Source organism: Guillardia theta, assembly GCF_000315625.1.
Source record: "Guillardia theta CCMP2712 unplaced genomic scaffold GUITHscaffold_28, whole genome shotgun sequence".
NCBI classification, from domain to species: Eukaryota; class Cryptophyceae; order Pyrenomonadales; family Geminigeraceae; genus Guillardia; species Guillardia theta.
In genome coordinates, this window is record NW_005434646.1 from 529,157 (window position 1) to 540,178 (window position 11,022).

Genomic DNA, 11,022 nt, shown 5'->3' on the forward strand with positions numbered 1-11,022 from the left:
TTTTACAAGTATTTTATATTTCAGATCCGCCTCTGTACTGAAACACATGGACTAGAAGGGCATCAGAGATGATTAAAATCTCAATTATGGATTTCTAGGATATCCCGGGCACTTCTTCCATTGTCCTGAGGGGGGCCTGTCAATGGGGAATGGCTCAGCGGCGCCGAACCAAGGAACATGCAAGCCGGCGAGGGGGAGGAGAGTGGATACCGAGGAGGTGACGATGCCTCGGAATGAAGCAGCAGCCATGGTTCATGTCCTCCTGGGAAACTGCTCCTTGATCGTGAGCTCCCGCGAGTCGAGATTGTGATGAACGTGCGGAGATGAGCGAGCAGGGCCTGGGGAGTGCGAGGGAGAGGAGGAGCCTTTCCAGGCAGTCTCAAGGCAGCTCGAAGGGCGGAAACGATTCGAAGACTGTACGCAGTTTTGTGGACCACGACCTTCTCACAGAGAACAAGCACCATCTGCGCAAGGGAGTCAACTGGAAGTTCGACGGAGGTAGCTCGCGTTTCGCATACCAGGTGGAAGCTCACATGTTGAGCAGCCGGAGCCCCTCATCCCTTCTTCCCCAAAGAGAGACCGAAGAAGATCGTGACCGGCGTCACCTCCACGTATCCTCTGCACCTCTCATGATGGACGGTCAAGAGATGTTGACACTGCTCAGGTGCCGTTGCGGTGCTACGACTGGCTATGGCCCGGACCCAGCCGTTTCCTCAGATCTTGCCATTCGAAAGTGTTTCAACTGTCGAGTTCTGAGTGTATGACAGTGATGCCGTCCTCTTGTCTCCCTTTGACCTCTCCCTGCGGCAGGTCGCTGCATTGGATCCAAGGGGAGCACAGAACAAGGAATCACAAAGGTGCTGCACTGCTCTTGTCTGTCCATGATGTGTGCGGGCGGGCAGTGTACTGGAAGCATCTCTTGACGCGAGTGAATCGCTAGGGACGCCATTGCCAAGATCCACCTGGAAGATATTCGCAAGAGGAAGAAGGGAGGGTGTTCTTGCGATGGATCTATCGGGCGGCTATGGAACTACAAGACGTGCGTGAAGGCCCTTGTAGTCGCTCCTCCTGCCTGACTCTCCCTCAGTTCGAGGCCGTACGGTTGGATTCAAGGGCACGTTGGAGAGAGTCGAAGTCGCAGCAGTGACTGGGAGGGCGGAGTAGATCGACAAGAGGCCAAGTACAGATTATGCACCTAGTGCAAGATCAGTCTGACCGCTTTGCCAGGATCAGAAAAGAGAAGGCGTTGACCTGGTGGGAAAGAAGTGTTCTAAGAGAGAAGATTACACCCAAGGATCAGGAGGGACTGTATGGTGGAGAACGTTACTATCCTTGTAGGTACGTACAGATGTTGGGACAGGTTGAATTTAAGACCGCTGAAAATTACTGTCAGATCCTTTGTCTACTCTCCAACACGAGTTTTGAAATCTAATACTCCAGACCTTACCAATGCTGACCTGCCAGATGCCCGACTTGAGCTGGACTTCGTTTACGGGTACTCGGCCGGCTGCATCGTCGGGGCGCCTTCGACCGAGTTCGGGGTACTGATGGGAAGTGACGTGCAAGACAACCTCCGCTGGTTGTCCGACAAGGTGATCGTCTACTTCACCGCAGCCACTGGAATCGTCTACGACATCGAGAGCCACACCCAACGATACTTCTTCGGGCATGATGACGCCATAACGTGAAGCTGCTTCTACTGGCTGAAGGACACCCCCCGTTCTGATACTGTTGTAATAGGTGCCTGGCGTTATCCCCAAGTCGATCTTTGGTAGCGACAGGTCAGATCGGGTCAAGGCCTCGGATTTTCGTTTGGTCGCCGTGGAGCAGCCTGCAAAGAGATCATGCGAAACACGTTGGACCAGCTCATGACAACATACTCCAGAAAGACATTCCAGCAGAATACTGTATAGAAGAAATCCCACCCAAGAATATCTTCGATAGAAAGGTGAGCACAAAGGATGCAAGAACCTCTCTTGCTCCCTTGAAGTAGATTGATCTTTTTGTTTTTTAAGATTTTCTCGGTCTCCTTCCTGTCAGAGGAGAGGGTGGTGGCGGTGGGAGGGGACGACAGCAACCTTGTTGTCATATGGGACTTACCAACAAGCTCTATCATCTTTCAAGGCTCAGGGGGTCCAACGCCTGTGTATCTGATTCGTTCCATCTTCGGCTGGGTTGACAGCGGAGGTCTGGAAGGTATCTTTTCAGCCTCGCCCCTCCCCCCTTCATTCCTGACCACCTGTTCCTTTGGTCATCAGGCAATCCCTGCACGTCTTGGGGCGAGCTCAAGATGGCTGACTGCACTTTTGTCTCACACGGCCCAAAGCACGTCGGCTTCTGGAGCCACAACGGCACGGAGTACGTGCGTACAAAGGTAGAGCTCGAGGACAACCCTCTGTGCGTTTGTTTCGTCAAGTCCCCCGACGCTCTCAGCACTTTCATGTTCACTGGGCAGCAGAGCGGGTCCATCATCAAGTGGAAGGATCACGTGCAGAGCAGCACCATCAAGAACGCTCACCCCGGCGGCGTGACGCAGATCGCATGGTGTGCAGCAGGGCTGCTATCAGGAGGAGTGGACTGTAAGCTCAAGGTCTGGAAGTACAAGAGTGGAGCCACGTTGCTGAAGGAACCGCACGTGGTGGTAGACCTGAAGGTCTTCGCCTACTCTCAGCACGCCTGGGCCACCAGCCAAGTTATACCGAAGTCCTTTGACCTTCTGGACGACGGGACCCTCCTCCTTGGGACCTCGTCAAGTCAAATTTTTGTCTTTCAGCCTCCATCGACTTGGGAGGCAGAGGGAGATGCTGCGGTAGACGGGGGCAAGTATGGCAAGCTTGTCCTGGACTTTCACTACAGGAGGACGGACAACGATTCCTTGCAGTGCGTCTCCTCCTTCCCCCTCCAGGGGACCTGCCACACGACTGGGAGGCCGAACGTCTTGACAGTTGGACTCCAGATGAAGCACCTGTTCGTCACCTTTGGCCCTGACCACTCCATCAGGGTATGGGACACCAGAGCTCGGAAGCTGATGCAGGCAAAGAGTTTGTTCCACGTCCGCAAGACAGACCAGGTTTCCTTCCCTATCACTCCCACCAGCGTCGACATCGCAGCCAACTGCCACCTGGCGGCTGTCGGCTGCTCCGACGGCTCCTGGGGCGTCTACCTGCTCAATCGTAAGCAGGAGTGGGTTCAGATCTACATAACGAGCAAGGCACAGCTGAATGAACTGAGGTCTGAGTTGAAGTCGTTCGAGGATCAGATGTTTGCCATCCAGAACGGTCAGGTTGACCCATACGTCATGCATCACACCAATTCTTTGGACATCCTGAGAGCTAATTCCATCAGGCTGAGGGAGGAGATCTCCCGGTACGAGGACTTTAGCAAGAACGTCCCCGTCACCACCGTCAAGTTCGCCCCCAACAGCTCGTGGCTGGCAGTGGCTGGCCGTGATGGGTCGGTGAGCATCTTTTCCTGCCATGACCTTAAGATCGCCGGGCCCAACGGGGAGTGGAAGAGGGTTTGCTCCTTCGACCTGGACGGGGAGGTCTTGGACCATTTCCTCCTGAACGCAGACAAGGCAGAGCCCTCCTTCCGCAATACTTTCGGCACTGTAAACAACAAGAAGCTCGTCCCAGGAGAGGTCGAGCTGCCAGGCCTGCAAGGTCGGGTCAAGCTGCTGGGCTCCTGCAAGGGTCACGGCTCGCCGATCACCAAGATGGACTGGTCGGTGGACTGCAAGGTGCTCAAGACCTGCTCGGAAATGCTGGAGCTCCTCTACTGGAACATGCCGCGAGGGACTCTGGGGACCCGGGCCAACGACTACCGAGACCTCGACTGGGCGTCAACCTCCTCTGTCTGTGATTGGTACTTGAAGGGGATATGGCCAACCGGCTGCGAGACTTCCACAGTCAGCGCTGTTGATGTTTCCAAGGGCAGAGGAGACGTTCAAGTGGTGGTAACTGGGGACAAACTCGGGCACGTAAAGTTGTTTCGATCTCCCTGTTGTGCGGATAAGGCGAAGTATCGATCTTACATCGGCCATGCTTCTCACGTGCGAAACGTCATGTTCTCCAGGGACAATGACTATGTGATTTCTCTCGGAGGGCATGACAACAGCATCTTTCAGTGGAGGTATCTTCCCTTCTTCCCTGACTTGCTTCCAACTCCAGAGACACACAAAGTTCTGTTTGACCTTGTTCGCATCCCTTCCACCTACGAGATGCAAAAAAGCCATCGTTTTGGGAAGCGCCTGGCAGCAGCTGTAGTTCAGCTGCAGGTCAAGGAGGGTAACCTGCACACGATATCCTATCTCTTCGAGCACATTCGGGAGTTTTTAAGGCTTCACCCGACCAGCGTCAGCTTCAAGCAGCTCGAGGACCCTTCTTCCTACCTCTTGACCATCGACGATGCAGCCCGTAAGTGGATCTCTAGCACTCCTCATCGCCTCGCCGAGCAGCTGGTGGACAACCTTCGCTTCCCTCCTATTGAGGTCTCAAGGAAATTCTTCTCGTTCGGGTGTGTCGTTCATGCAGACCTGATTGAGCAAGATGATCTTGACTCTGCCATACCGCAAGGGGACGTTGTTGGTTCCTTTGTTCAACCCCCCGGATTCAACAAAAGACTTTACATGCTTCAAGCTTCAGGAACCACGTTTCATGCTTGTAAGAATCTGAGAACTGCGGTTGATAGGATAGATCCAACCAAACAGAAGATGGTGTACATAGCTGGACATGCCGTAGTGCTGCTGGACCTTAACAAGGAGAATGCGAAACAGAAGATCTTCAGCGAACATCCTGACAACGTTGTATGTGTCGCCATACATCCCGACGGAAACACAATCGCGACAACTGATTGCAGGAAAGATCCGAAGATCGTGATATGGGACTCAGAATCTCTGACAGTCCGAAGGGAGCTGAATGTCAGGGGGGCCATTGGGTCCTCGTCGATCCAGGTTGTTGGCTCCTCCAAGATCGTCGGGCCTGTTGAGTTCGAGAGGGTCCAGATAGACAGCGAGAAGTCTTGCAACTTGATCAAGTTCGCCGTGGAGGATTTGATGACGTCAGGCATTGAAATCGATTCTTACATCCAGGTCAAGGACCAGATACTCCGGGTAGTTGATATTGACGGCGAGCATCTTAGCTGTAAGACGGCCTGTCTTGGCACGTCCTCGCAGCTCCATAAGGAAGGCGACGAGGTCCGAGTGTACGCTAGAGGGTTCCGACCAAGGGATACCAACGGGATCTGCTGCCTCACCTTCTCCTCCCACAACTATGGCGATTCGATCGCCTGTGTTTTCTCTGACGACTCCAACACCGTAGCCTTGCTGGATGCGGCGAGAGGGGCGATCATTGCCAAGGAAGAGACGTTCTGCAGTCAGATCCTGTGCATTGCCTGCCACCCCAAGGAGAACATCGTCGTCACATGCGGTGTCGACCACATTCGGTTCTGGAAACCCGTCGGCGCAAAGCTCGCTCCTATGCTCCCATCCTTCGGGGAGTTGGGGAGGAATCAAACGTTTCTGTGCATCGGTTTCTGTTTCGTGCAGTACTTGCTGTATGGAGGAGAAACGTGGGCTGAAGGATGTCCGGGGGGCTTCGTGACTTTGACGGGGACAGTGGATGGTTGTGTGTACATGTGGGAGTCCAATCAGTTGGTGAAGACTATCTTCATGGCACACGACGGGCCTGTCTTGGATCTCGTGGTCCTGGACAACGTGGACTCGAGCATCTTGACGGTTGGCAGTGACCAGAAGGTGAAAGTCTGGAACATCGTGGACTGGTCCTCCCCTCCCCAGGTGATGCTGCCTGAGGAGAGGCAGATCTGCCAAGTTGACATGTCGGATCTGCTTCGAGAGAGCCCAGCACGGCTTGGGCAGGACTCTGCCCTCGTCAGCGTGTGCGTCAACGAGGATTCTGTGCTGGTGGGAACATCCTGCGGCAAGATCGTACAGCTCTTCTTGGAAGACTCCAAGTTGACAGGCCGGTATGTCGTCCGAACGGACAGCTCCACGTTTGTTGCCGGGGAGAGCGCGTTTGTGGTCTGTGACAGCAAGTCCTTAGGGTTTGTTTCTTGCAGCGCCAGTTGTCACGTGAAGAAGTGGAAGATCAACGATCATGGAGATTTCTTTCCTCTACAGTGGATGGAGAGCAGCTGGACCCTTGCTGAAGTAACGGCTCTGGAGTTGTGCAGCAACACGGAGAACTCAGAGCTCCTAGTCATCGGGCACAGGGATGGGAAGGTGGCAATCTGCGACTATCAGGCCTTCCAGCTCATGCATGTGATGGATGAGCCTGCTGCTGGAGGGGTTGTGCTCCTGAGGAGCTCGCCTGACAGGAAGCACCTTGCAGTGACCTTCAGCCTCGGGGTGGTTCACCTCTACAGCCTGACAACTTTCAGTCGGGTCGCAAGGATTTCGGGTGACAAGCAGGAGGTGTTCGGGTTGGAGTGGTCAAGAGACTCAGCCATCCTGTTCACCAACCTGGTCCAAGGGGACAAGAGCGTCAGCGTTGATGGATCCCACGAGCTCGAGCTTCGAGACATCACCTCCCTTCACGAGGTCACGACGGCTGGTTGGTCCAGGTACGCCTCTAGATCTTCCCAACCTGAAGTTGCTGACCTGCTTGCCGTCTCAGCCCGACAGGCTGGGCTTCCAACGGGTTCCGCGCGGCCGACGGGCTCCTGGCAGGAGTCACTTGCGTCCAGCTGTCGCCGAGCCAGACGTTCCTTGCAGTGGGCGATGACTTCGGGAGGGTCACCCTGACGGACTTTCCCTGTCTGACCAGCAGCGAGCTCAGGCTCTCCCCCTTCGCCGCTCACCATGGCCCGGTGAGCAGCCTGAGCTTTTCCCATGACGGTAGCCTGCTCCTCTCCTCCGGTCTGCGGGACGGCTGCCTCCTCGTCTGGCAGGTCATCGACATCCCTTCCGACGACTTCGAGCCCAGCCCTCACCTGCTCCGCGTCCTTCGCAAGTTCGAGTCCCCGTATCAGGTCCCTCCGGTCCCGGTAGAGGAGCAGCAGGACATCTTCGAGCAGGTGCCGGACTATGTCGTGGGCCTCATCAAGCCGGCGGACCGCACTGAGGCAGGGGCGCTGGAAGGCCTACACAGCCTGCCCCACCAAAAGCTCCAGCTGCTGTACGTGTACAACAAGAGAGGGTACGACTCGTTCCAGGACGTCAGGGTGCTCAACAGCGGGGAGCTGGTCTACTTTGCTGCCGGTGAGCCTCTTTCTGACTTGCAGATCCTACTGACAACTTGGGCGGCAGCGATCGCAGTCGTGCATGACATCAGTGCTGATGGTCAGCTGGACAGGCAGCGATTCTTCACGAGGCACCGCCATGAGATCGGCTGCCTGTGCGTTCACCCGGATGGTTGCATGGTGGCCACGGGCGACCTCCACTCTACCTCGAGCGTCTACGTGTGGAATGCAGACACGCTATACTACGACCTATCTGAGAGAGACTACTGCTCATCCACTACCATCCAACTTCGGGTACCTGCTCTTGAGTGCTGGGTGGGCTGCTGCGGGCTAACTCGCCTCCTCTTAGTCGAACACGGGGGGAGTCGTTGCCCTCAGCTTCTGCGGAGACAACAACGGGAACCAACTCGCCGCCATCGGGCTCGACGGCTACTTGTACATCTACGAGTGGAGCATCGGCCTGGAAGTTGCAAAGATCCAAGCGGAGGGAGAGCCGAGGAGGCATATTCTGTCTCTCACCTGCGATTTCAAGGTATCAGGACAGCTCGTTTCCTCTGGCATCAATCACATCAAGTTCTGGTAACTTCTGCTCGCCCTCCTGTTGTTTCTCCTCACCTTCTGATCTGCCAGGACGCTGGTAGGGAGGAAGATCGTCTCTCAACCTGGCAAGATGGGCGACCAGCAGGGCAGGCTCGAGGTCTTCCTCCGGACTGAGTTCGGCCCCTTCGCCATCGCAGTCAGCGGGACGGAGAGCGGCAGCATCTACATGTGGAAAGACGCGCTGCTCCTGCGAGTCATTCCAGCAACACGCAAGGCAGAGATCTACGACATCTGCTTCGTCTCCTCGAGCACTGGCGCTGCTTCCCAGATCCTTGCCTTGACAGGGGGAGCTGACGGCGTCTGCCGCGTGTGGGAGATGAGGAGCCAGGGGGAGGAAATCAGGATGGAGCGGTTGGACGAGGTCGACCTCAAGGGTCTGCAGCAGGACCGGAAGGGGAGCGTCTGCATCACCTCCATCCTCAAGTTCGGCAGCTCCATCTACCTACGGACAGCCGAGAATCTCTTGTACTCAGCGGAGCTACACGAGAGCTCTCCTATCCTCGGTTCTTTGAGGCTCCTGTACCATGGCCACACCATCGGCTCCATCGCCTCTATGTGTGCCAACCCCAGGAAGCTTCTGTTCGCTACCGCGAGCACGTCCAGAGAGGTCAAGGTGTGGGACATGGAGAAGAAGAAGAGCCTGAGTGACTTGTCGCTTGACTGCTCGCCGACGATCATGGACTGGCATGCTACAGATGAGGAACCCCTGGGGATCATCGCCATCGGAAGCTCGGAAGGGAAGGTCATCCTGCTGAAGCTGCTGGAGGACTTCAGGCTGAACAAGCTGCAAGAGCTGAGCAACAAGCCCGAAGCATGCGTCTCTGCCAAGTTCTGCCCTGCTGGAACCGACCTAGTCATCGGGTACGTCTCAGGATCCATCGGATTCTATAGAAGGCCCTCCGGGTCCGAGCAGTTCGAGCTCGCTCAGTCCATGAACGGTCACTCCGGTCGGGTGAGCGCCATGGACTGGACTGTAGAGAACACCCCGAAGTTCCTGAGGAGCAACTGCTTCGACCTGGACGAGCTTCTGTTCTGGCAGGTGGAGGGAGCAAACCCAAGACAGGTGGGGGAAGGGAGCATGGGAGGGTGCGGGTTCCTGTGAAGGCGCTGACTTTGGTCACTCGTGCTCAGGTCAAGCGCATGAAGGACGTTGAGAAGTGCCTGTGGCACTCGGACGATTGCAAAGTGTCGTGGGCGAATCAGGGCTTGATCAAGAAGATAACGAACTCAGACTACCGGCCCAAGTACTCCATCACCAAGGTCGTCGCCTCCCCCTGCAGGAACTTCATCCTGTGCGGGGATCAAGCTGGCAAGTGCTACATGTTCCGATACCCCTGCCTGAGGTCTGGGAGGATACTGCGGTGATGGGAGGGGGGTGACTCGTCGTGCCAGTGAACGGAGTCTCGGCAACCCGATCTATGGGCACATGAACTGCATCACAGGCATCTCCTTCTCGTTCGACTCCAGGTCTTGCTAGCAAACCTGCTCCCTGTTGAGGTCTGACTGTCTTGTTGAGCAGGACCGTGCTGATCTCGAGCGGAGAGGACAACTGCGTCTTCCAGTACCTCATCATAGAGAAGGAGTGGATGAAGAGGAAGGCAGAGATCGACAGGCAGAAGCAGCTCAGGGAGTTTGACGACAAGATGACGTCAGCGTCCGTTGCGATGGCCAACGTCAAGTTCTACCTCAAGCACAACAAGTTGGCCCAGAGTGTGCGGCAGTTCAAGCTCGCCATCCGCCTCTACCGGTGAGGAGAGCCGTGCGACCGCACGGGCCGCTGACGACTGGCAGCGAGTGCGACGTCATGGACGATCAAAGGACTAGCCTCAACTCCCTGGGGGAGGAGCTTCTCACAAACATCATGAGCTCTCTGAAGGAAAGGCTGTCCACCATCGCCTCCACCCTGGACGACTTTGCCATCGACATCAGAGTAGGAGGAGTCCTCCTGCCTTGCCGCCTTCCCGCTGACACTTCTGCGCAGGGAAGGCCAGCGATCGATGACATCGAGAAGGGGGATAAGGTCGCTGCCCTCCTCCAAGAGTGCCAGAGCCTCTTCGACACGTCCTCAGGCCCGCAAGCCTCCTCCCTCCTGGGGGAGTTCAGGGCTCGCAAAGAGCAGTTCACCGACATCCTGCTCAAGGTGATGAGCCGGATGCCTCTGCCGCTGCCCCTCTCAACTCCCTGCAGTTCCAACAAGGCTCGCAACTGCTCAGGGAGGCGCAGCAGACTCGTGCTGTCTTCGAGCACAAGACTTGGGAGCTGCAGGAGTTCCTCCTCGACTCCTCCTACTCCGACTCGCCCCCCTGGAAGTCCATCGCCGATAGGTCAGCTGCTAGCTCCCCGTCACGATCTCACACCTTCCTCAGCCTCGTCCGATCGCTGGATGAGTTGCAGTCGATCCTGGCGGAGGAAGAGGAGAGGGCCAGGCAGTCTAAAGATTGTTTCAAAGGACTCGACGCGTCTAGAGGGTGACAATCTCTGCCCATATTTTGACCTCTCCTCTCCTCTCCTCTCATCTCATCTCATCTCATCTCATCTCTTCCCAGCCCCTCCTCTCCTCCTGTCATTTTCTAATCCTCTTCTCCTCTCCCCCAGCTCTCTTTTCTCTCCTGCAACTACCCAGCCTCTACCCCCTTGCGCTCTCTCGTGCTTTGTGCCTGACTATAGTGCAGCCTGGACGTGCAGCGGCTGCTCAACTTTGAGAGCGTGCTGGCAGAGCACAGGGAGGAGGTACAGAGGCTGCAGCTTGCGTCAGCGTCTGTCGCCTTCCTGCCTGCGGGGCCAAACGAGATTGTCCCGCAAGAGAAAGTGGGAGAGACGCTTTCGGAGCTGGAGAGGCTGCTGGACGAGTTTGACAAGAACCTCTGGGCGAAGCAGGTTGTCAGGTTGCTGGTGGACATCTTAAGAGGGAGACAGAGAAGAGCGCGAGGAAGGTTTGCTGACGACTATGACGACGACTGGTCGGAACCTTCCTTTGAAGATGAAAGAAGGGAGGAGGACGGGGACGGGGACGAAGGGGATGTGAGCATGACGCGGCCAGAAGCGGGGTTGAGGGAAGAGGAACAGCGAGAGCAGGACGTTTCAGTGGATGGAGGCGGCGGAATGCAGAGGGAAGCAGGGCGACGAAATGTAAGGTTGGATAGCAGCAGCGGGAGCGAAGAATTCTCCGAGGAAGTTGAAGATGATGTGGATGATGAAGACGAGGAGTGAGAGGAGGGCATGGGG

The 11,022-nt window shown here is 56.2% G+C and overlaps 1 protein-coding gene across 1 annotated transcript; it reads left to right on the top strand.

The window, feature by feature from the left end:
- Nucleotides 1-323: 323 nt before the first annotated feature.
- On the top strand, nt 324-11,007 carry GUITHDRAFT_107314 (hypothetical protein; the record flags this gene model as incomplete). The annotated part of the gene is made up of 23 exons (XM_005833887.1): nt 324-498; nt 545-611; nt 665-758; nt 811-857; nt 941-1,039; nt 1,088-1,180; nt 1,228-1,338; nt 1,394-1,684; nt 1,741-1,781; nt 1,831-1,907; nt 2,183-6,579; nt 6,633-7,216; nt 7,265-7,491; nt 7,547-7,776; nt 7,828-8,860; nt 8,929-9,140; nt 9,190-9,264; nt 9,317-9,544; nt 9,589-9,727; nt 9,779-9,937; nt 9,985-10,121; nt 10,164-10,265; nt 10,470-11,007. The coding sequence occupies 23 exons, from the start codon at nt 324-326 to the stop codon at nt 11,005-11,007; spliced, it is 9,156 nt and encodes a 3,051-aa protein (XP_005833944.1).
- Nucleotides 11,008-11,022: the final 15 nt, after the last annotated feature.